Below are 26898 nucleotides of genomic sequence, written 5' to 3'. Positions count from 1 at the left end.
GGCTCTATCGACTCTCGTATCGGGGGAGCAAGCCACTCCTGAGGTATTGTTGCGTCTATCTCCATTCTCCTTAGCTCCACCCCTCTCTAGCAGCCTGATACTCGTTGCAACACCTCCTTGTCCACCATCATGTACACCTCCTGCCATATCCTGATGGTACAAGCCACGCTAGCCTCCCAACCAGCCCACTGGATGTGGGGGCACTCGCCAATCTGTGCCCCTTCCCAATCCCTAACTTGGGGGTTCCAGATCACCGGCCGACTTGGGGGACTCTGGATTAGGGCCTTAGGGAGGCCCTGCCACACATGGAGCAAGCTGCGTAGGAAAGGTGATTTTGGGGGTGGGGAGGGGGGGGTGATCTGGGCTGACCTAAAGATCCATCTCAGGGATGGCCTCCACTCACCGCCAAGCCTCGATCTACAATCCTCGAGACCCTCCAGCAATAGGACCATCCAAGTCTGCCCTCCCGATGTGAGGCCGCAGACAGCTAGCTTGCCCAAGACGGCCATACTCTGATACTATCGATCTATGATCCCAAGCCCTCCCTCTAACCGACGCCGTATGATGGTCGCCCACGCCACCTTGTCCTTGGAATCCTTGGAGCTATCTGACCTGGACCAAAGGAAGTTCCGCACTAGGCGACGAAGCTGCACTATGCAAGATGAGGAGAAGCATCAACACGAGGCAATGTACCAAACCGTCGCTAGAAGGACCTAGTTAACCACCACGGCTCGGCCCGCTAGTGAGAGGCGAGCCGTGCTCTAGTAGGTCAACTTTCTTCGAATAGAATCAAGAACTGGAAGAAACTGCTGGGCGGGAGTGATGTCGAGTCCCACCTGGAACCCTAGGTACTGAACGGTCTGCCCTCTGCTCACCCATCTAAATCCCAAGTGGATGCCCCACTCCGTGCTAGAGTCCGGGTCTGTGAGGAAACCAACCGACGTTCGCTAGTTGATTTTCGCTCCCACTGCAAAACAGAACACCTCAAGAGCTAGTCTCTCTCTCTCCAGCATCAACTCATCATCCTCTATGTAGAGTGCCGTATTACACTCTTGAGTCTAACAACTTAGTCTCCTCTCTCACTAGAAGTCAGAGTCCACGTAATCCGCTCAGACGTGACTTGAGGAAGTGAGACATCGTCTCTGCAAAGAGTAGGAATAGGTACCAGGGCAGGGGGCAGCCCTGCCGAGCCGATCTGCCCTCTGCTCACCCATCTAAATCCCAAGTGGATTCCCCACTCGGTGCTAGAGTCCGGGTCTGTGAGGAAACCAACCGACTTTCGCTAGTTGATTTTCGCTCCCGCTGCAAAACAGAACACCTCAAGAGCTAGTCTCTCTCTCTCCAGCATCAACTCATCATCCTCTATGTAGAGTGCCGTATTACACTCTTGAGTCTAACAACTTAGTCTCCTCTCTCACTAGAAGTCAGAGTCCACGTAATCCGCTCAGACGTGACTTGAGGAAGTGAGACATCGTCTCTGCAAAGAGTAGGAATAGGTACCAAGGCAGGGGGCAGCCCTGCCGAGCCGATCTCTCCAACCGAAACTCCTCCCCTCGCCTACCACCTATGAGAATCATGCTGGTGGCCGATCTGTAAAGTGCGGAGACCCCGCGAATCCAAGCCTGGGGTAGAACCAACCTCACCATGGTGCCCTTTAGAAAATCCCAGACCACCCTGTCATAAGCTTTCTCGAAGTCCAAGAGTAGTACGGCCAGTTTTTCCCACTGTGCTGAGCCCACTCTATCGCCTCAAAGAAGGTGAATACATTGTCAAGGATGCTCCTATCCTAGACAAAGCTTGTCTATGTGTCATGGATGATATCTGGAAGCACAGGGCGTAGTCGCCTACCAATTATCTTTGCCAGTGTATTATAGGCCACTGACAATAAGGTGATCGATCTCCACTGGGAAAGCTCCAACCGGTCTCCCCCTTTGGGGAGAACACTGATAAGGCTTGCCGAAAGGCTCCTTGGCATTTGTCCTAAAGTGAAAATCTCCCGGAAGCCCATCAGTAGAGGGCCCTTCACCACTTCCCACCAGTAGGTAGTGAAGAAGGCCTTAGAGAGGCCATCCTCTCCGGAGCATTTCTACCCGTCCTGTGTATGGAAAGCCTCCTTCAGTTCCTTCTCTGTGAAGGGGGCTAGGAGGGAGCTGTCAGAAGTGGAGCAGCGGTGGAAGTATAAACATGTGCTGAAATAAACTGCTGAAACACAAGACAAAAAAAGAAAAGAAACGAACACGACATAGATGAGAACTCAGATGTATGCACGGGAAATGGAATCCATATATCTGAACACGAGACAGTCGCATACAACAGTGAGTCACTGGCTGCGTGGGCACTGGCACTGGCTCCTCTCTCCACAGAGTCTACAGATGGTGAAATGAAGTGACTGACTGAGGAGGAGCCACTGAGTATAAATAGGCTGAAAAAGTGGGGAGCAATAATGCTGGTCGAACAGCATTAATGCTGGCCGACTGATGCATAAAAATGCCCCAATGGCATAAAATGCCACACTAGAAAAAACCTAAAATACCTAATAAAAATGCCCAGCCCAGATCAAGCTCAGACTCACACATGAGCTGACAAATACTCTGCTAACACCCTCTCTCAGATCATGAGTGATCTGATACAATACAATAGTACAATGAAAAGGGATCAGAAACTATACAACATAGAACCACCAAGTAGAACCATGGATACCCAAGCAGTGGGTGATCAAGCCACCACCAAGGTGCCTCGGAGAGAACCTGATGTCGATGTCGATCGTACCAAACACCTGAAAATAGAGAAGATCATAGCATGTCTCTGTATCCATCACCAATGTCTCGCAGGAGCATACAAGACCAGCCTATCAAAAATGCCTCTGAACATAGGTGACCATGGATTCTCCGCCTTTGGCCAGACCACCAAAGTGTCCCCTCATGTGAGCTCCAGACGAAAGCCTCCCACTCTCTGTCAGATAACCAGCTCAGCATGAACCTGGATGTCAATCCCAGCTCCAGGATTTGATTCCGCCAGATTGAAGTCGATGCGTCAGGGACGTCCCTCTCTGGAACCTGTGCACCTGTATAAAAATATAGATGAGGCGCGGCTGCCCCATCTGAACACCCGCTCACACTCCCTCTCTGGCACAAGAGAGTCGTGAGGGATGACCTCATCACCACCACTAGAAAGCAGCCGAGGAAGGGGCCACCAAGCCCTTCCCGCGATCCGAAGAAGAGGATCCCTTCCGCGCCTTGGACTTCACCTTGGTCGAAGGATCGGAGTCAGAGTCTGATGAAGGAGAGGACTCATCGGTAGAGTCAGCATCCCGCTTCGTCTTCTGCTCCTCCTTCCTGGAAGCCGCTAACTTCTTGCAGTCCTTCCGCAAATGTCCCTTCTTGCCACAGTGGTAACACTGGGCCTTCGACTTCTTCTTCCCGTCACCCCTCTCTGAAGCTACATAAGCCTCACCTCCATAATGTGCCAGAAGCCGCCCCTGTAATCTCAAGGATGTCGCATGGTTGTCCTCATCAAAATCTTCAGGAAGAAGAAAAAGACGGAGAGGTCGAGGAATAGCTCCACAGACGATGTACCATAACCACTTCTGCACAAACCAAGCTTTCATGACAGCACTCCATGTGAGATAATCAGGTCCATGTAACTTATCATCAGTGGAAGTGCACGGAGGAGCCATATGGAGAGGATAAGAAGAGAAGTAGAGAAGAGATGGAATTGAGAGAGGAAACACAGCCAAAACACAAGCACAGACTGTAGAAAATGAGAGTTCACATGCAATATAACCCAAAATCTGATCAATAGAAGACAAAATCTGCTGCAGAAAGTCAAAAAATCAGTCAAAAACTGCCAAAAACAGCAAAAACGGCCTGAAGTAACAGTCACCCAGCCACGAGAGATGCTGAATCAGCAAAACCCAGGCTGTAAACTGGAGAAAAACAGGTAGAAAACTGTCGCCAGCAGCTGCAGATGAAAAACGCAGGCAGCAGAGGGTGCGGAGGCAGCAGGCGATGGCAAAACTGCAAAAAACGCAGGCTAAAAACAGCCCCAAAACAGGTCGCCTGGCTGCAACAGCAGTCGTCTAATCAGCAGGGATACAAAACAGTCCTGAAATCAGCAAGAAAACACAGCAGAAACACAAATCCTGAAAACTGATACCATGTCAGAAGTGGAGCAGCGGTGGAAGCATAAACATGTGCTGAAATAAACTGCTGAAACACAAGACAAAAAGAGAAAAGAAAAGAACACGATATAGATGAGAACTCAGATGTATGCACGGGAAATGGAATCCATATATCTGAACACAAGACAGTCGCATACAACAGTGAGTCACTGGCTGCGTGGGCACTGGCACTGGCTCCTCTCTCCACAGAGTCTGCAGATGGTGAAATGAAGTGACTGACTGAGGAGGAGCCACTGAGTATAAATAGGCTGAAAAAATGGGGAGCAATAATGCTGGTCGGACAGCATTAATGCTGGCCGACTGATGCATAAAAATGCCCCAATGGCATAAAATGCCACACTAGAAAAAACCTAAAATACCTAATAAAAATGCCCAGCCCAGATCAAGCTCAGACTCACACATGAGCTGACAAATACTCTGCTAACAGGAGCGTCCCATCTCTGTGACGAGGAATTGGATATGATCCCATATCTGCTGCCTACATTGCTATCCTCTAGCTGAGGCTGTCTCCTCCTGGAAAAGGCATCTGTAGTAGTCGATGGCAATCTCCATCACCTCGTCTAGGCTAGAGCGAGTTCTCCCGTGCAGATTTCGAAGGCTGTGTATCTGCTCTCTTGAGGTGCGAGGCTAGTGCGCTTGGAAAAACTTGGCAAATGTACATTCTATCCAATCAAGCCCACATTTCTAAATGTTGAAGACATCGATATGTAAAACTAGACTCATGAGGGTGTAACCACGACCACATGTCTTGTTTCAAAGCCAAGGCAGCCATAGCATCCTATGCTTAACACTCAAAGCCATCCATAATAGAGCGAGGTGAAGTCGCATGTTCCATAGATACATCATACACAAGCATTGAAATCACCCATAGCAAGCCCCTGACTAGCCATGGAAAGAGACTGCAAATCCTCCCAAAGCAGACGACAATCTCAAGTTGTATTAGGTACATACACACCTACCAACTACAAGACCTCTCCCTCATACATAATCTCCACCACCATGAATCTACCCTAACATCTTGACAAACCAATGAAGGCTGCAACAAAGATCGAACAGCCAACATTACTCCAAATTTATAACGAACCCGGCCACTCAAGAATACAGTAAAGTCCTTATATACATAGGTGGAACTTGCCAACGAGTATTGCTTATGCTCAACTGCACAAAAAACATCCCAATTACTAGCAAAATCCATCCTCCACAACATATACTACTTATTAGGCAACAAAGCCCCTTTGACATTCCATATGGCGAGTTTCATGATGAACAAAGAGATGAAGATCTATTGGAACACCACTTTCCCTTTTGCATTCACTGATTTAGCGGCTTGAAATCTTTGCATTTCACTATGAATCGCATCCACAAGATCCGCCATCGACAATCCAACAATTGATGCACACGGTTTTTGGAAGGGAGGATGATGTTGTTGAGTATGGAATGCATCTCGAGAGGGCAACAACCTACCATAAGCATCAAACCTCAAACTAAAATTTGTTGCACCTTTACCAACCACTCCAGCTAAGGTGCTGAAGAAAATTGTGGTTGGGGCCTAGAGTAGAATCCTTTATCCCCCTGTGTTGAAAAGTCTGTGTAATATCATCATAAGCGGAATGTGTAGAAACTAAACGAGCTTCCTGTCGAGCATGTCATGTGACCACAAAACCCAAGGAGCATCCTTAGGCACCCAATCCTAACACATGGGACGTGACCCGACCGCAAGTGCGGGCTGAAGTGAATCCATATGAGCATTTCCGTACTGCCTCAAAGGCGCGGGGGAGAGGTGGAGTGTTGCGGCATAGCTTGGGGTTCACACTCCTACATATCCACCCAAACATCCAAACCACACTACAAACCCTTTGGAGCATGATCACATTCAAAGACAAAATGACCCAACTGGCCACATTCGAAACAATATCCTACAAAAGTTTCCCATTTTAGCTCGAAAACCAACATATGCAATCCTGGTGCCTCACCTCAAAGTTAGCTTGGGGTTCATACTCCTACATATCCACCCAAACATCCAAACCACACTACAAACCCTTTGGAGCATGATCACATTCAAAGACAAAATGACCCAACTGGCCACATTCGAAACAATATCCTACAAAAGTTTCCCATTTTAGCTCGAAAACCAACATATGCAATCCTGGTGCCTCACCTCAAAGTTTGTTGCTGGTATCCCAAGGCATGCAAGCTCAATTTTGATGCTGCCTCGACGGCGCGAGGGAGAGGTGGAGTGTTGCGGCACAGCTTGGGGTTCACACTCCTGCATATCCACCCAAACATCCAAATCACGCTGCAAATCCTCTGGAGCATGATCACATTCAAAGACAAAATGACCCAACTAGCCACATTTGAAACAATATCCTACAAAAGTTTTCCATTTTAGCTCGAAACCAACAGATGCAATCATGGTGCCTCACCTTGAAGTTTGTTACAGGTATCCCAAAGCATGCAAGCTCAATTTCTGTTTCGGAAGGCCAATCAAGGCTTCACCAAAACTTCACCAAGAGATCTCACTACAAAAGAAAGAAGCCGTCAAAGGTGAGAAGGGAAATTAATCACTTCCACCCAATTTGGGCATGCCTCCCAAAGAATATCCTAGAATTCCTCCATGGGCCTCCACGGAACGGCATGAACCAAAAGACCATCTAGAAACGAAGGAACACTGCATTATGCATGTGCAAGCATCAAAAAAACTGAAAGAGAATCTCAAAAAACCCTTTAGGGCCATCATAAATCTCCACTCTAGGAGGGGCTTGTAGTTGCCCTAAAGGCTTAGTTTGACTTGCATCATTAAGCAAATGTATGGAATGCAACCACACTCTAATATGGAGAATCAAAGGAACCCTTCCCATAAAATAAAAGATGATTGTTGTCATGAGGTTATGTATTTTTGAAACCTCACTTGATATGTGGATTAAATTTTAATCACATGATTAAGTAAATGTTACACATGTGAGATGCAACTAGGGTTAAAGTAAATTTACCAGCCCGGGACCCAAAGAAAGCACGGGATCTCAAAGGCAAAAGTGGCTATAAGTTATGCCGCACAAGTATTTGGTGGTATCTGATGCCAGTTGTTGGCCTAGGTCATTCATTTGGCCATAAGTGTCAGTTGGTGGTACTAAAGAAGTGGCATTTAATGCTACCTAATGCCAATGTGATGGTAAAAGATGGCAGAGAGACACTCCCAAATACAAGTTGCCTAGCCAATTTAATTATTGGCTAGTCAAATTATTTTCCATAGCACCGAAATAATTATTAGATTAATTTTCAATATTTAAAGACTGAAAATTAATATTTAATTATGGATAATGTTAAAAAAACCATTTGGAAAGGCTACCACTTGTCAAAAATGCCCATACAAGGCTGAAAAACGTCTTTACAGACTGGAGAGAGGCATTTTTAGTGTATTCAGTTTGCAAGAGAGAGGGAGGAGATGCCCCTAGTCTGATTTGCAACCATTGGAGGACCTTCTGAGGCAGCCAAGGGTAGGAGAAGACCAACCAATAACAGGTGACAACATCTACAGGCAGTTGAGATAAGACAGCAGCAATAAATGACTGATTTTCTTTAGTTATTTGCATCTACAAGCTGTTGTGGCAAGGCACGAGCTGCATTTGACTGATTTTCAATCATTCTTTACAACAAAACTCTGAATTTTCTCTCTCTATAGCTTTCTCTCTCATCTCCCAGCCATTTCACAACCTTGCTCCAAAGATCTTAGCATTTGGACCCTTGGAGGCTAAGAAATTGCAAATTTTCTATTGTGAACCCTAATTTACAGCAGAAATTAGGGTTTAGTAGCAGCCTTGGGAAGCTTGCCAAACTTTGGAAGCTTCAAGACTTGGATTCAACAAGGCTGAATGTGAATTTCAACTAAATTCAGGTGGAGGACTAGCCAACCATTGAATTTGGGGCATTTCCATCGTCCATGAAGTGGGTGAAGGCAAGTGTCCGAATCAAGAGGTAAATCAGATTAAAGACTTACTAGTCACTTTGGACAGCAAGGGGAGTTTGAATTGCGAAGGGAATCAGGAGAATCCCATTGTAAATCAACTTCTTCTTCAATAAAGCTAAAGAAATATCGAAAGGGGCGCCAATTTTAGAGCCAATCGGGTGTGCATTATCCAAGATCAGTAGGTAAATTTGTATTTTGAGATTTGCATTAATTGTTTTCTTCTGTAATTAAGTTATAATTAGGGATTTACCACCCATCCATGGAAAGAAGGTTGGTTACATGGTTCCATTGCCAAGATACCACTCAGTCCCTTGATTAGGTGGACCCAACGCACCTAATTGCAAGCCAAAGCTTTGTGCTAGTGTTGATTTTTACTCTCAGCTGAGAAATTACAGTAATATGTCTTCATACAGTGAGATGGATTCAAGCAATGATGATGCCTCTTAGTATGAACGAGCACATGGAAATGAAGAAAATGCAATGTCTGACCTTGGACAAGGCTCAGACCATGGACAGCAAGCTGAAAATCTTACTCTTGGGCAAGATGCACGGCCTTCACGGCATAAGGAGGCTCATGACCAACAAAGTGAAGAGGAATTTGATAACCAATTCAAGAATCGGATGATGATCAGTTCAAGGATCGAATGAGAACAGCAGCAAATCTCTTTTTGCTGAATTGACAAAGGATCCTCAATTTACCCAATTTTTGAATGCTCCAAAGAAGGACAACAAAGGCAAGAAGAAGAAGACGTCTTCTACACCTTCAGGACAGCAAGATGCACCGAAGATAATGCCAAACCCTTCATTTGAAGCTCCCAAAGATGCTAATGAAATTAAATAGTTGGTACCTACGGAGCAAGGAATGCAAATGCAAGGCCCATCACGAAAATGCCAATCCAATGGATTTTGGACAGCTGGGCATGCATGCTATGATGGCGCAATCAAGATATTTTGGTGGAAGCACGATTTTTCATGCTATGGTTGGACAAGGACCGCATACGGGAATGTATGGCACAAATCCCTATGGTATGCAGCAACCAGTGCATGGTGTGCAAGGCCCAACGTATTCGCATACGGTTGGAAATATGCAAAACCCTATATATGGCAGCATTGGCTTGATGCCTAGGGCACAAAGTAGCATGTTTGGTACTGCATCTGCACCCCCAAATGCTTATGGGGATCAAGGAATGAATGCTGGTCATGCAAATGCTCTGTTTGGCATTGGTTTTAATGTAAATTCAGCAAATGCACCCTTTTTGCAGCAACTAGTGTATGACAACTTGACACCCAAAGGGGCAACAAAAGACTATGATGAGGGTGGAAAATGAGTGAAGTTTGAGTCCTTCAACGGTGTACAAGATAGGCTGAAAGCTTTGACTTTCATTCAACAGTTTGATGCAGCCTATTCAAGGGGAAACTTCAGGGAGTCCTCAAAGATTCGAAAGGCAACCACTTTCTTGAAAGGGAATGCATTACAATGGTGATCTAATCTTTTGATGCAAGGTAGAGCACCGTCAACGTGGGTACAATTCAAACAAATGTTTGCATCAAATTGGTTGACAAGTACCTTTGAGGTGGACATCATGACAGCTTGGAATAAGCTGGATGCTAAGGAATGTAAGAATTTGGAGCAATATAATAAGAAGGTTTGGGATGCATTGCTGCCTACTACTTCTTATCGCCCCATACCCCTTCATGAGCAAGTGGAAAAATATGTCTGTGGGCTTCCCAAAGGAATCACGATGTTACCTATGCGTGGTGGTCATGATTGTTGGTCAGATTGACAATGATTGCATGTTCCAGTCTTCCAGAACACAAACATGTTTTCCAATGCTCTGATACTAGTTTAAAGAGTGCAAGAGGAAGCACTCAAGAAACATGTGTGTCAATCGAGGTGTGTGCAGCTGTTCAGTGCAGTGAGAGAGTGAAGAGTCGAGAGATGCATGTGTACCAGTGTGGTACACACAAAGAATAAAAGAATGTATTTATACTTAAGAGTGCGGTACACTTACACATGCAAGGGTGTGTTTACATGTGTAAATCATTATATATATGGGAATAGCGTAAGGGCCTTTATACTCAACAGAATGATCATACTCTTTAGTATATGCTTGCTAGTATGAATAATCTCATGCATGATTATGCACATGCAAATGATGGAAAAGCAAGCTCTTTATCGGACAGTGATTCTGTGGTGGGACAAAAATTGGATTGTAGTAGATTGTTGTCCTTCATGAGAGGGCAGCTGTAACCAGCCTTCCTTCTGTGGATGGGTGGTAAATCCTTGATTACAACTTAATTACAGCAGAAAAAAATTAATGCAAATCTCAAAATACAAATTCACCTACTGATCTTGGACAATGCACACCCGATTGGCCCCAAAATTGGCGCCCCTTTCGGTATTTCTTTAGCTTTATTGAAGAAGAAGTTGATTTACAATGGTTTTCTCCCGATCCCCTCCGCAATCCAAACTCCCCTTGTTGTCCAAAGTGACCAGCAAGTCTTCAATTTGATTTGCCCCTTGATTCGGGCACATAATTGGCCTTCACCCTCTTCATAGACGATGGAAATGCCCCAAATTCAATGGTTGGCTAGTCCTCCACCTGAATTTAGCTGAAATTCACCTTCAACCTTGTTGAATCCAAGTCTTGGAACTTCCAATTTTTGGCAAGCTTCCCAAGGTTGCTACTAAATCCTAATTTTTGCTGTAAATTAGGGTTTACAGCAGAAAATTTTGCAATTTCTTAGTCTCCAAGGGTCCAAATGTTGAGATCTTCGGAGCAAGGCTGTGAAATGGTTGGAAGATGAGAGAGAAAGCTGTAGAGAGAGAAAATTCAGAGTTTTGTCGCGAAGAATGACTGAAAATCAGTCCAATGCAATTGCTGCCCTTTCGTAACAGCTTGTAGATGCAAAGAGCTGAAGAAAATTGGTCATTTACTGCTGCTATCCTGTCTCAATAGCCTATAGATTCTATCACTTGTTGTTGATTGGTCTTCTCCTATCCCTGGCTGCCTCAGAAGGTCCTCCAATGGCTGCAAATCAAACCGGCAACATCTCTTCTCTCTTGCAAGCTGAACATACTAAAAAATGTCTCTCTCCAGTCTCTAAAAACGTTTTTTCAGTCTTGCATGGGCATTTTTGACAAGTGTCAGTCTTCTCAAATGATTTTCACAGCATTAGTCATAATTAAATATTAATTTTCAGTCTTTAAATACTGAAAATTAATCTAATAATTATTTTGGTACCCTGAAAAATAATCTGACTGACTAATAATTAAATTGACTAGGCAACTTCCATTCCGGAGTGTTTTTGCGCTATCTTTGACTATCAGATTGGCGTTAGGTACCATTAAACGCCACTTCTCTAGTGTCACCAATTGACACTTATGGCCAAATGAATGACTTAGGCCAACAACTGGCACTAGATACCACCAAATACATGTGCAGCATAACTTATAGCAACTTTTGCCTTTGACATCTCGTGATTTCTTTGGGTCCGGGGCTCGTAAATTTACTTTAACCCCAGTTGCACCTAACATGTGTAACATTTACTTAATCATGTGATTACAATTTAATCCACATGTTAAGTGAGGTTTCAAAAATACATGTCCTCATAACAGCCCTCCCTCTTGAAATCCTTGCAATCATCCTCGATTGCAGTGCCAAATGCATCAAAAGCAAAATACTACACTGGAATTTCCATAGGGTATCATAGTCAACACAACATTGCGCACTGTTGTTCTTCTATTCAACCATTCCATATGCCCAACATATGCTGAAAATTACCGGCTAACATAACATAGCATAATATGAGACTCACAAAGAATCTCAAAAACATTGCTAGATTATCATGTGACATATCCATTTCTCATGAGCTCAACTCATTTGGCATAACCAAGCTATAGCATAGCATAACCAAGCATAAACCATGGCTAAAACATGAATGGCATCATGACATATGCTGATGTCCATGGAACTAGATGTAAACCATTGAAAAGTGAGCATAATCTGATCATAAATTGATCACTTACTGATCTGAGAATTGATCACAAATTGCTGCAAATGTGACCTCAAACTGATCACAAACCGATTGCAAAAACTGACCAGCAATGAGTGCAAAAGCTGATGCAAAACTGATCCAAAAAGTGACCATAAATGGTTCTGAAGCTGATAAAAAACTGAGCTGAAACTGATCAGAATTTGTCTCAAAATTGAGGCAAAATTCATGCTAAATGGATCATAAGCTGATGCAAAAGTATAGTTCCAATGCCCGGGTGAAACTTGTACTCATCTGCATACATCTCACAGTGATTAGTACACTAAGTAGTGATCTCATGGCAAACATACTGTGAGCGCAGTACCTTGGATGCATAGTGAATACATCCGAGATCCACTACATACGAGAGCTGTGAATTTTTGAAGCATTAGGCAATACTCCGGACCCTTGCTCTACTGAACCTGATGGAGCCCGAACTAAAGTCAGCTCTAACTGAAAGACATCTAGGTAAAGTTGCAATAACTGAGGATGCTGTGCCAAGTCATCCTCTTCCATCCATTTGGCATCCATTTGTGAATAATTCTGAAATTTCACCAAGTATCTCTTGGAAACTTTACCTTTGACCTATCTTTCCTTATGTGCCAAAATCTGCTCAGGTACCAAAATCTCATCTAACTCCTCAACCTTAGGCTGAATTTCAGCAGACATATCCTCTGGCACATCACTATGAAAAGGCCTCAATAAACTGACATGAAAGGCATTGTGTATCTGCTAATGTGGAGCTAATTTCAGCCGATATGCCACATCGCTGATCTTCTCCAACACCTGGAAGGGCCCATAGTATCTCATACTCAACTTTGGATACAATCTTTCTCTTCCTTTCATCTTTTTCAGCCTTGCCTTTTCAAAACGCAGCAATACATAATTAGCCTTTGCAAACTGCAAAGCACGTTTGTGGCGATCAGCTGTCCTCTTTTGCTTTTCTTGTGATCTTTGAAGTGCATATTTTATCTTTGCATAGTCTATATCCAAGTTTTCCACACAACGATCAGCCTCAAAGATCTTATCCTTAGTTTGCAGAATAGGTGGTATCTTCTTGCCACCCTCAACCACTTCAAATGGAGCTCGTAGAACTATGCACTTTGTTGTTGTAAGCAAACTCAAACAAGGGCAAAATACAGCAATAACTGTCGGCACCAGGCGCAAATCTAACAGGCTGTTGGTAGATCTAACAGGCTGTCGACATCAGGCAAGTAAACATGAACAGGCCTGTAGAGGCAACAAACATGCAGTAGGCGACCAGCTGGCATGGCCAACCAACGACAAGAACATCAAGTGAGTAGACAAAAACAGCAATGGTGAGCGGCGCATTAAACGGAAACGCAATCAATAGCAGACAACGGCTGTGCTGATCAACGGCAGCACGTGCGTCAATTTTTTTCGTTTGTTTTCTTATTTTATTATTTTCTGTAGTATGTCCCCTACTCATTGGCAAGAGTTCACACACGCAAGCACAAGGCTCAGATCTGTGTGAATTTATGTCTGAAAATTTGGGGCTTTGCCCAAATTTGATGTTGGTTATGTAGAACAGAGACATTTGACCCAAAAATTGCAGGCATTGTGCGCATTTGCCCCGGAAATTTGGGGCTTTTCATGTACATGTGAAATATTGCTCAGTAGCGCCAAATTCACTGTAATTTGTGCACATTTGGACCTCAAAATTTGGGGGTTTTGCAGAATTTGTGAAATTTTTGCAACATTTGCCCATATTTGACACTTGAGATGATGTGTTGATGCAATTGGGCAGATCTAGTGCAAAAATTTTGGGGCTTTTCGCATCGATAATGCATTTTGAGCCAATTTGGCTTTGAAAGTGAAATTACAACAGATTCACTGCTGAGTGGAAGAAATTTGGACTTGGGATGTATTAAATGTTATAAACGAGCAGCTTCTCTTGGTACATGCATTGCTGAATGCTTATTATGCAGTGAAACAGTGGTACACACAACACTTGGGTTATTGCATTTGGACATTATGGTGATGTATTATTGAAGTGGGAGCTGTCATTTGTGCAAATGTATCAGATTTGATACATGTACATGCTATAATCAGAACTCGGGACAGAAAATGCAGCAAAACGTATGCTTCTTGGACACCTTTGGAAATACAAGTGTGTGTACTTGCTGTTATATTCAGCAATCTTGCTATTGGCTGAAAGTATTCAGCATTTTACTACAATCTTTTATTGCTGAAGATGGCTGGCAGTGCATCTACATCTGACACAAAGAATTGTTAGCAGAGTATGTCAACTCATGTGTGAGTATGAGCATGTATTGTGGGGTGGGCACATTATGTAGATATTTTAGGCATTTTTATTGTGTAGCTTTTTTATGCTTTATGGCATTTATTGCTGCCAGTCGGCCAGCATTATGCTGGTTGACCTGACATATTTTATGGCATTATTCATGCCTATTTATTCTGGGCTCCTCCTCCTCACGCAATTCAGTTCACCACCTGGAGGTCCCCTAGAGAGAGGAGCCAGTGCCAATGCCCACGCAGCCAATTGCTCACTGTTGTATGAGATAGTCTTGTGTCTGATATATGGATTCCATTTCCCGAGCATACATCTGAGTTCTCATCTGTATTGTGTTCTTTCTTTCCCTTTCTCTTTTGTCTTGTGTTTCAATAGTTTATTATTGCATATGTTTACGCTTCCATTGTTGCTCCACTTCTGACAGGGTATCAAATTCCAAGATCGGTGCTCTTGCTGTGTTTTCTTGCTGATTTCACGACTATTTTCACCCTTGCTGATCAGGCGACTGTTGCTCCAACTAGGCGACCTATTTTACATGCGTTTTTTGCTGACACCAACATCCGCACAGCATGTGTGTTCGTTTCAGCCTGCGTTTTGGTGTCTCTACATCTCCTCTTGGCTGGGCACTTGCATTATCAAGCGGTTTTTGCTGTTTTTTGCAGTTCTTGACTGAGTTTTTGCCTTTTCGCAACAGATTTCTTCTTGTTTAGGTCCGATTTTGGTGAATATTGCATGTGAACTCTCATTTTCTGCAATCTATGCTTGTGGTTTGGTTGTGTTCCCTCTCCAAATACCTTCTTTTCTCGACTTCTCTTCTAAATCCTCTACAGATGGCTCCTCTATGCACATCCACTGATGATACATTACATGGAGGTTCAAGTGAGGCTCTTGCCGCTTCAGAGAGGGATTCAAAGACGAAGTAGTCAAAGGCCCCATGTTACCACTGTGGCAAGAAGGGCCATTTGCAGAAGGACTACAAAGAGTTAGCAACTTCCAAGAAGAAAAAGGAGCAGAAGACGACACGGGATACGGACTCCTCCGATGAGTCATTATCTGACTTAGATTCCGACTCAAATTCTCCGGCCAAGGCATGGAAGGAATCCTCTTCTTCAAATCCTAGGAACGGCTTGGTGGCCCTTTCCTCAACTGCTTTCTAGTGCTAGTGCTGAGGTCATCCCTCACGACTCTCCAGTGCCAAAGAGGGAGTGTGAGAGGGTGGTGAGATGGAGCAGCCTCATCTATATTTATATACACATGCACAGGATCCAAAGAGGGACGTCTCTAACCCATCGATCGAAGTCTGGCAGGTTCAAATCCTGAAGCTAGGATTGACATCCACGTTCATGATGGGCTGGTTATTTGACAGAGAGTGGGTGGCTTTCCTCAGGAGCTTAGATGAGGGGACACTTTGGTGGTCTAGCCAAAGAAGGGGGATCCATGGTCATTTTTGCATTACGACGTTGGTGACAAGATGGTCATGTGTGCTACATCAAAGGCATTGTTGACAGACATTGAGAGCTGCTATGATCTTCTCTATTTTCAAGAACTCGTACGATCAACATCAACATCAGGTTCTCTCCGAGGCACCTTGGTAGTGGCTTGATCACCCAATGCCTAGGTATCCATGGTTCTACTTGGTGGTTCTCTGTTGTATGGACTATGATGAGTCATTTATCATTGTATCATTGTATCGTATTAGATCACCCATGATCTGAGAGAGGGTGTTAGCAGAGTATGTCAACTCATGTGTGAGTCTCAACATGTATTGTGGGCTAAGCACATTATGTAGATATTTTAGGCATTTTTATTGTGTAGCATTTTATGCTTTATGACATTTATTGCTACCAGTTGGCCAACATTAATGCTGGCCGACCTGACATATTTTATGGCATTATTCATGCCTATGTATTCTGGGCTCCTCCTCCTCAGTCAATTCAGTTCACCACCTCGAGGTCCCGTGGAGAGAGGAGCCGGTGCCAGTGCCTACGCAGCCAATGACTCACTATTGTATGCGACAATCTCATGTTTGATATATGAATTCCATTTCCCGAGCATGCATCTGAGTTCTCATTTGTATTGTGTTATTTCTTTCCCTTTCACTTTTGTCTTATGTTTCAACAATTTATTACAACATATGTTTATGCTTCCATTGTTGCTCCACTTCTGACAAGAATCTCTTTGAGATTCATAAATTTGATGGCAATGGCTTTGATCTTTGGAAAGATCGTATACAAGGTATACTTTTTCTGAAGGATTGTGATGATGCTTTGATAGAACATAAGCATGTTGCTTTATCAGATGAGGAGTAGGCTAAAATGAATAAAAGAACCATTACTTACATTAAACTGGCTGTCACAAATGATATCTTGGTTGATATCAAGTGACTTACTTCTGCTTATGCAATTTCGGAGAAACTCAAGGCTACGTATGAGAATACAACTCCTGCCAATCAGGTACATCTCGTGCCAAAGTTGGTCAACTTGAAGCTTGATGAGTCTAAGCTTGTCTCAGAGCTTTTAAATGCTTTCACCGATATTTTGAGTCAATTACGAGATGTAAGCTTGCCAGCTTTTGATCTTAAACTGAGGGCTATCTTCTTGCTCATGACTTTGCCTAATTTTGGGGGTCAAGGATACTTTGTTGGACCAAACTATGAACTTTGGGCAAGAACTTTGGGCAAGGCACAAGATTGAGAGAGGAATGGGAAAACATTGGTTGTGTCATTGAGCAACAGCCTCAACTTGGCATTTGATGGTGTGTGTGGTTTTATTCTTAATGAAAAGATTAGACGCGAGGCAAGTGGGGAAAACAGTGGATCGGTCCACAATGTAAGAGAACGAACTGAAAAAATGTCAAATGCTGCAAATAAGAACAAAAATCGTAGCAAAAGCAAGGAAAAACAACAAGATGCCACTTTTTATTAATGTGGACGAAAAGGGCATAAAAAGCCCGATTGCAGGTACTATAAAAAGGAGCAAGAACATAAGAAGAAGCTAATGCAAAAGGCAAAAAGAATGAGAAGGATCGCATCTCGATCCCTAAAAAAACAAAAAATGTAAATGTGGTATCTAATGTTGTTATTGAGGACATAGAAGAAGATAAAGATGTTGATTTGCCGGTTGCATCTTCAGATCCACATGCTATGTCACGAGGACATGTATTTTTGAAACCTCACTTAGCATGTGGATTAATTTTTAATCACATGATTAAGTAAATGTTACACATGTGAGGTGCAACTAGGATTAGAGTAAATTTACGAGCCCATGACCCGAGAAAATCACAAGATGTCAAAGGTAAAAGTTACTATAAATTATGCCGCACATGTACTTGGTGGTATCTAGTACCAATTGTTTGCCTAGGTCATTCATTTGGCCATAAGTATCAATTGGTGACACTAGAGAAGTGACGTTTAACGATACCTCATGCCAATCTGATAGTCAAAGATGACGCAGACACTCTGGAATGAAAGTTGCCTGGCCAATTTAATTATTAGCCGATCAAATTATTTTTCGGAGCACTGAAATACTTATTAGATTAATTTTCAATATTTAAAGACTGAAAATTAATATTTAATTATGGCTAATGCTGTGAAAACCATTTGGGAAGGCTGCCACTTGCCAAAAATGCCCATGCAAGACTGAAAAACGTCTTTAGGGACTGAAGAGAGGCATTTTTTAGTATATTCAGCTTGCAAGAGAGAAGAGATGCTGCCGGTCTGATTTGCAGCCATTGGAGGATCTTCTGAGACAGCCAGGGACAAGAGAAGACCAATCAACAAGTGATAGCATCTACAGGCTGTTGAGACAGGGCAACAACAGTAAATGACTGATTTTCTTCAGTTCTTTGCATCTACAAGCTATTGTGACAAGGCAGCAGTTGCATTTGACTGATTTTCAATCATTCTTCATAACAAAACTCTGAATTTTCTCTCTCTACAGCTTTCTCTCTCATCTCCTAGTCATTTCATAGCCTTGCTCCGAAGATCTCAGCATTTGGACCCTTGGAGGTTGAGAAATTGCAAATTTCTCTCCTATAAATCCTAATTTACAGCAGAAATTAGGGTTTAGCAAAGGCCTCGAGAAGGGTGTTAGAAATTGGAAGCTCCAAGACTTGGATTTTTCAAGGCTGAGGTGAATTTCAGTTAAATTCGGGTGGAGGACTAGTTAGCCATTGAATTTGGGGCATTTCCATCGTCTATCTTCACATGGTGATACGGGATCAAGTGGAGAGGATGCATCACTCCTTAGTCAATCAAGTGGTGAAGGGGGAAATGCAATGACTAATATTTGGCATGGTTCCTAGCATGGACAGCATGCTGAAAATGTGGGAAATGACCCAAATGTTAGCACTTCAATACATAAAGAGACTGATGACCAGCACAAGGCTAGAGAATTTGATGATAGCTTCAAGGATCGAATGTGTACAGCAACAAATATTTTTGCTTAATTGTCAAAGGATCCCCAATTTACTCGATTCTTGAATGCCCCAAAGAATGACAGCAAAGGCAAAGAGAAGAAGACACCTTCTATAGCTTCGGGACAGTCACAAGAACCAAAGGAAATGCCTAAGCCTTCTTTAGAAGAGCCCAAAATGCCAGATGAGCACAAACAATTGGTATCTGTGGGGTAGCAAGTGCAAATGCATGGCCAACTTGGTAGTGCCAACCCATGGGAACATGAGCAGCAAGGCAATTATGCAGATGCAAGCATGGGATAGAAAGAATACTTTAGTGGTGGTACCATTTTTCATGCTATGATTGGACAGGCACCACATACGGGAATGTATGGCACAAACCGCTATGGTATGCAGCAGCCAATGCATAGCTCACAACACCCAATGTATCCAGGTAATGCGAGTGGAATGCCTAATCCCATGTATGGCAGCATAGGCATGATCCCTGGGGCACAAAGTGGGCCATATGGATATGTATCGGCACCCCCATGGACTATTGGAGCACAATCATTTGGTGTTGGTCATGTAGGTGCTTCAGATAGTGATGGTTTTTATGCAAATACAGCCAATGCACCCTTTTTGCAGCAGCCCATTTATGATAGCTTGACTCCCATAAGTCCGCCGAAGGACTATGATAAAGGTGGCAAAAGCGTGATGTTTGAGCCTTTCAGTGGTGCACAAGATCGACTGAAAGCACTTCTTTTTATTCAGCAATTTGATGCAGCCTATTCTGGAGGCAACTTCACAGAGGCATCTAGGATACGTAAGGCAACCACATTTTTGAAGGGAAATGCATTGCAGTGGTGGTCTACACTTCTTATTCAAGGGAAGTCACCTACCACTTGGGTCTAGTTCAAGCAAATTTTTGCTTCAAATTGGTTGACAAGTACCTTTGAAGTAGACATTATGACAGCATGGAATCAGTTGAATTCCAAAGACTACAAGAACTTGAATCACTATAATAAGAAGTTTTGGGATGCATTGCTGCCAGTTACTTCTTATCGCACGATACCCGTCCATGAGTAGGTGGAAAAGTATATTTGTGGATTGCCAAAGGGTATTCAAGATTTTTGAATTAAATCCACTGTTTCCAGCATATCTCAGCTTATAAAAACTGCTACTACAACCGACACATTGCTGCGTGGAAAGGATGCAGGATTCCACAATGATGATGCCAAGTCACATGTCAAAGAGTCAAAGGCTGAGAAAAATGGTAAATCTGAAAATAAAGCTGAAAATCAAGGCAGATCTAAAAAATAGGGCTGGAAAGAGGACTAGATCGCAGAGAAAGAGTGGGAAAAGTGATACACTGTCACGTAAACCTCAATTGTCGGCTGTCAATATGGTTTATTGCACTGAGCTGGATGCCATGAAACAGCAATATGTTGCTGATTCGAACTTTGCTAATGTTTATGATCCTTTGCAAAGACCAAAGGCATGGACACTTTGTGTAAGAGATGGATTTTTGATGATGCATGGACCACTGTGTGTCACAAAGCAGTTAAGGCCTAGAGTTATCACTGATACTCATGCTCCTCCGTATGCAGGACATAGAGGTATTAATGCCACAGTCAAGGCAGTGGAGCATTTCTTTTATTGGCCAGCTTTGAGGTATGATATAGAATAGTTTGTTAAGACATGCACCATATGACAGAAGGTAAAGCATGATAGGCAAAAGATGTTAGGTTTGTTGCAGCCCTTGCCTATTCCAGATAAGCCTTGGCAGAGCATTGCAATGGACTTTAGATCTACGCTTCCTAAGATACCTACACGGAATGATGGGATATGAACTATCATTTACCGGTTTAGCAAACAAACCCATTTCATTCCAGTGAGGAAGAAAATTAAGGCTGATCATATGGCACGATTGTTTTTGCAACACATCTTTAAATATCATGGTATGCCAGAGTCAATCATTAGTGATCGAGACCCTAAGATGACCTATTTATTTTGGAAGGTCTTGTTTGAGAATATGGATACCACGCTGAAATTCTCATCATCCTTCCATTCGTCGACAGCCATCCGCAGACAGATGGTCAGTTTGAGGAAGAAAATTCCACAGTGTTCAATCTTTTGAGGTGCTATGTTTCAGACCTGAAGACACAGTGGGAGCAGTATTTGCCCTTGGTTGAGTTTGCTTACAACAACACAGTGCATAGTTCTACGGGCAAAGCTTCATTTGAGGTGGTACAAGGTGGTAAGAAAGTACCCCCTATTTTGCACACAAAAGATAAGATCTTTGAGTTTGATCGCTATGTGGAAAGCATGGATGCAGCTTTTCAGAAGGTTAAATATGCGCTTTAAAGATCACATGATAAGCAAAAGAGAGCAGCTAATCCTCATACCCGTACTTTGCACTTTGCAGAGGGCTAATCATCATACCCGTGCTAATCGTCACACCATGTCAGAACTCCTATGTCTCTGCCAAACTCTGACAAACTCACAACAAAGAGATGACAATAGAAACACATTGACTGCTAACAACCAAATCAGAGCTTGCAATACCTCCATGCTAGTAGAGGTACTACTCTAGGGAAGACTACTATAACAACCCATGGAGTCATCACAGAGGTCATTACAAAGTGCTGCAACTGGCCACACATGACTGCCACCTGTCATTGTATGCCAGAATACTTCATCGTTCCTTGAAGCATGGACTTAACAGAGACTAATTACCACCCTTCCAATATGATCGGTACTATATATAGTCTAAAGTCTCCTGAAAGGAGATAAATAGAGTTTTGCAATGGGATCTGATGCACAAGCCCACTTGAGAGCCTTTGTTGAATCTCCTATCCACTGAGACACTACACTACAGAAATCATTTCCATACACATAAAATTGGTTTATCAACAGCTAGGCCACATTGATATACAAGTATACAGTATGTTCCACATTATGAGGATTGTTATTGGCTTAAATCAGAGTATCCCACTAAACTCTTGAGACTATAGAACAGAGTGGCTAGTATCACCACGTGGTGATACTTTTTGCAGTCGCTTTCTTTATTTACTTATATAAATAATTTATTTTTCTTTTCTTTAGTTACTGTTGCTTTTTATCCCCGAAGTTCTCTGGTTCCATATTGAATGGGCACTGAAGAATAGAATGCTAGTGGTTTCGGACTATGTGCTTAGCCACTGAAGATGGTCCAGGACAATAAGCCTGGCCAAGACAAAAGATGCACATGTAAAAATGTTCACAAAATAAAAGTCACCGTAACTGAGCCACATTACACTTTTTGATATGGTTGCAATGATAAAAGTTGCTTAGAACAACTTGAGGAATCCAAGGGCCATCATCTCTAAAATTTAGGAAGTTACTATTTTGGGACCCCCGAATCTGTTCACGTCATTATCTTCGTTTTTGCACAAGGATTAATTCTCTGGCATGTACCGAGGTCAAATTTTGTACTGATCATGAAGAATTTTAGACCAAAAGCTTTAAACGGGAAAATTGTTACATGTATGCCATGTGGCACATATTCCCAAAAGAGAGAGAGAGAGCATTAAAAAAAAAGTAATAGGCATAAGGGATAGATCTGAAAATGAAGTTTTGAGGAGCTGAGGGTAGATTGTTGCAAGTTCATCAACTATGCAGAGTACTTCTTCATCTCTGACTCATGTCCGGATGTAGAGCTTACTCCCTTTGATCAACTCTCTCTCTATTCTCAAAGGAAATGCTCTGCATGATGGGCTGATTCCATCGAAGGTACAGTTATGTATTCTCTTTGCACTTCTGCTGAGGCAAGAGCCTCACTAGCCAGGTTCAAGAGCAGCTATTGGTTTCTCCAATGCAGGAACTGAAGAAAGTGATGACCATGCCACACACAAATAGGGTTTTCCAGCTCTGATTTAGTGCTGTTTGTGGGATTATTTTGTTGTTGGAATGATACCAGGGTAAAAGGGATGTTGTTTTGGATATGCTCGACAGTAAGGCCAGTAAATACAGAGTTCTGCAAACTGCAATTCTGTACATGAATCATTGAGTTATGGTCACAGAAAATGCTTTCCTAAAAGGGATGTTGTTCTGGATATGCTGGACAGTAATAGGGTTTTCCAGCTCTGATTTAGTGTTGTTTGTGGGATTATTTTGTTGTTGGAATGATACCAAGGTAAAAGGGATGTTGTTTTGGATATGCTCGACAGTAAGGCCCGTACATACAGAGTTCTGCAAATTGCAATTCTGCACATGAATCATTGAGTTATGGTCACAGGAAATGCTTTCCTAAAAGGGATGTTGTTCTGGATATGCTGGACAGTAAAAACAGTAAATACAGAGTTCTGCAGACTGTAATTCTGCACATGTATTATTGAGTTATGGTCACAAAAAATGCTTTCCTAAAAGGGATGTTGTTTTGGTCATGCTGTACTGTCCTTATGCAGCTGGGATTTACTCAAAAAATATGAAAACCAATTGTTCACAGGTTATGTATTTTGGAACATTTCATTTTTTGTAACTTTCTATCTTTTAATTGATAAAGAAATACCGAGAGGGGCGCCGGTCTTCGGGGCCATCTGGTGTTGAGCGAGGGAGTGAGGTCTCTGTTTGAGTGTGTGTGTGTGTGTGTGAGAGAGAGAGAGAGAGAGAAAAGACCAAGTGTTAATTGAAGGAACTACCGCTTTATGTGAGTCATAGACCGGTTTCAACTAGAAGGACAAGATATGCATTTGCCATGGAGAGGTTGAGTCAAAGAAGCATAACATATGTAGATGACCAGTATACTATGAGATCAGGGGGAGATATCATCAAAATGCTTGTCTAGAGAGGATTTTGGCACCCATAGTTAAGTAATAGACTACCCTAACCATAGATGCCTCGCACCCCTCCACCTCCCTTATCATCCATCTCACAACAAGAGCTCACATTACACAGAGCTACAAACATCAAAGCCACCAGGAAGTCCAGACTACCTGCATGTAGACCACCGTGTTTATGTTATACACAAATTGTTTAGATACATGCCATAGCCTCATAAAGCTTTGAAGGGGAGAGTATAGGGCCTACATCAAGACACAGCTTACACAAGAGCCCTCCTTTGTCACCTAAGCCCATGGATGATATACTACATTCCAACGCCCATTATATCCACTACATAGGCTTAATGTCTGTAAACATCATTCCGACGCCCATGGATGATATACTACATTCCAACACCCATTATATCCACTACATAGGCTTAATGTAGATCGCTCATCATGTCTGTACACATTACCTCTTATCACATGCTAGATTATAGATAGCAATTGAGAATGGGATGCAATTGGCTAAACGAGTGTTTCCACAATACTCTCGAGATGTCGACTTGTGCACAGATTTGTTTCCTGGGCCAATTTGGCCCTCCTGGAAGACATTGGTATACCTTTCTTTCTTTCTCTCCCCTCCCCCTCCAAATGTTTTCTTTTAGCCACGACCCTTCTTTGGACCAATGTCTCACTTGTTTCCTGGAGGGCAACTTATTCGACCAGAGAAGTTGGGTGCTCTTTTCCATTAATTCAGAGGTTTTGGCATTACAAAATGGGATTTGCTATCCAATATCAAGCAAACGACTACTGCAACAGACAGCCTATCAAGGAATATGACAGTGATATCCCAGTTAATATTTCTTCGTTTTCGAGTCCTACAACCAATCTTGTGGCAGAAGAAAGAATTCAGAAACAGACTGAAGATATGCAAATAGCTCACAACCCAGACAGTCTTTCTGTCCATAAGGTCAAATAAGATCATTCATAATTATAGTCATCCCCAAATTATGCCTTTCCAATCATACGGACATGCTAGATATGTCTACTTATCTTGTGGACATGCACACATACCTACCTTATTTTCTGATTCTAAACTTCACCTTCATGGTACCAGCACCCAAAAATGATTCTTTGCAACATGCAAAAAGGATTCTTATTATAATATAACATACCATGAAAGTTTGATAAAGCTTTCCAGAGTTCTAGAGCCTCTAATGTCAAACACAAGGTCGTGCAAAACTGTTATGTGGAGGCCCCTAGAATGTTTTCAATAGCCACAAGGTAGCAAAACAGCCCCAGCATGATTCATTGTGTTAAAGTAGCAAAAAGCACAAGTAGAGAATGTCTTGTATAGGTAGAAAAAATCAGCAAGAAGCAATCTAGACGTCACATAAAACAGTTTAAATTTTCCTTTTCATAAGCACAATAGTGGGTACAGATCCTTTCACTTATTAGCTTACTTTAACCACTTCTCAATGGCAGCTCATTCATATGAAAAACCAGTAACAAGCAATCTACAGGTTGCATAAAACAGTTCAAAAAATTTTCATTTTCTCAAGCACAACAATGGGTACAGACCCTTTCACTTATTAGCTTACTTTAACCACTTCTCAATGGCAGCTCGTTCATAAGAATGACCATCAGCCGTTATCACAGGATCTTCCATAATTTCCTGTGTAATGCAATCAACGAACTCTGGTGGTATTTTTTGATGGCTATCTGCATCATCCCATATATGAACTGCTGTACTAAATGGAGAGATATCAGACCAGATACTTTTCCTGCTAGACACCGGCAGCACACCTGACATTTCATCACCATCTGACTTGAGGCTCTCCTGTTTGAGTGGTGAAAATAGAACTTCTTCTGGCACTAAAGTTTCTGCATCAAAAAGACACTGTACAGTGCTTAAAGGAGGTAGCTGCAGGGCTTCCTGTCCCAGACTGTCATCTTCTGAGGTCCAGGTGGACAAGTCAGAAACCTTCATGTCATGTAGTTCCAACGCATTCCAAACACATTGTTGTGCATCCTCTCCCTCCTTGTCACCGTCTCCCACAGGAACAGTAGGAAAGTCCCACTTAGAGGACTCATTTACCTGTGTATGAAAAAATGGTTCTTTGATTTCAACAGGATTCAACTTTGGGGACTTTGTAACATCAGTCCGTGTTGAATCAGGAATGAGAATAGCTGGATCACATGTCAATCCAGTGGATGAATTGTTTGAAGCACTCAAATGTTCTACTAATGATACAGGTTGAGGGGCGTCCACATATATCTGCTGGAAAAAGCTATTCTCTGTCCCAACAGATGCCGGACAGACAGTAAATGGTAGGGGATCTTGAGAAGGCACAGGTGTAGAAGCAGTAGATGACTGTGAAATTTGTGGAAAGGAAATTGAAGGCTGATAAGCCACACAAGTAGCAGGAGTTTCAAAGAATGTATGATCAGGTAAAAAAGTGGCCTTCATGTCAGTCAGTGAATTATGTTCATGCTGATTGTGAAAATCGACTGGTATGTCTATGGGTGGAAAGATTGAAGGAGTAGAAAACAACTGGTGTAGAGAGTCTATGTGAGTCGATGGTGGTGCTATTGGTGGCTGAATGACACTGCCTCCAACCTGAAAAGGTTATGCAATTTAGTAATCTCTCTCTCTCTCTCTCTCTCTCTCTCTCTCTCTCTCTCTCTCTGTGGTGCATGCAATAATTGTTTAACAGAATAGAATCAAACATACTGTTGGCCCACATGGCCAGCATGTAATCCCCATGTTCATACCTGTAGTAAACCTTAGATCATGGTAACCCAGCAATTTTATGCTTTTAAAGACCCTCATGTAAGTGACTACCTTATCCTTGGCAGGACAACAACACAGTAGCCTCTCTCCACATCCAAAAGCAAGGATAGCTCAAACAGAGTGCAGAAGTACAAGCAATCCCACAAGCAAGCAGCAGCAGATATATATAGGCCCAATCACAGAAACCAGAAGTGAAGACTGACCATCTGGACTTGCTTTCCAAGGTGACCACACATGAAATGCTAAAATGACCTCTTTAACACCCTATTTTGGCTCACAGGTGGTCACTATGAAACAAATTTAAACAAAACGCAGTGTGACTAAAAATGTTTCACCCCTAACTTGAAACTTCTACATAGTTCATGTTCAAAAGCATCATTCCCCCCGCCCCCCTCAAAGATTTGTTCCCAAAAATATAAGTTTTCTCTAATACATTGGGATCACTCCTTACTGCCA

At 42.7% G+C, this 26898-nt stretch overlaps 1 protein-coding gene across 4 annotated transcripts in view; it reads right to left on the bottom strand.

Moving 5' to 3' along the window:
• LOC148016047 (uncharacterized) overlaps positions 1 to 26898 on the bottom strand; it is a 78344-nt gene that overhangs the window by 23205 nt on the left and 28241 nt on the right. For all 4 annotated transcript variants that reach the window (XM_087664787.1, XM_087664784.1, XM_087664783.1 and 1 more), the window contains one exon: positions 25250 to 26268. In XM_087664787.1, coding sequence (XP_087520913.1) covers positions 25250 to 26268 — 1019 coding nt within the window. The remainder of the gene's footprint in view (positions 1 to 25249; positions 26269 to 26898) is intronic.

This window comes from Lygodium microphyllum, chromosome 23, assembly GCF_053477565.2.
Source record: "Lygodium microphyllum isolate KBCC chromosome 23, Lygodium_microphyllum_v1.1.10, whole genome shotgun sequence".
NCBI lineage: Eukaryota > Viridiplantae > Streptophyta > Polypodiopsida > Schizaeales > Lygodiaceae > Lygodium > Lygodium microphyllum.
This window is presented reverse-complemented; position numbering and strand designations above follow the sequence as displayed.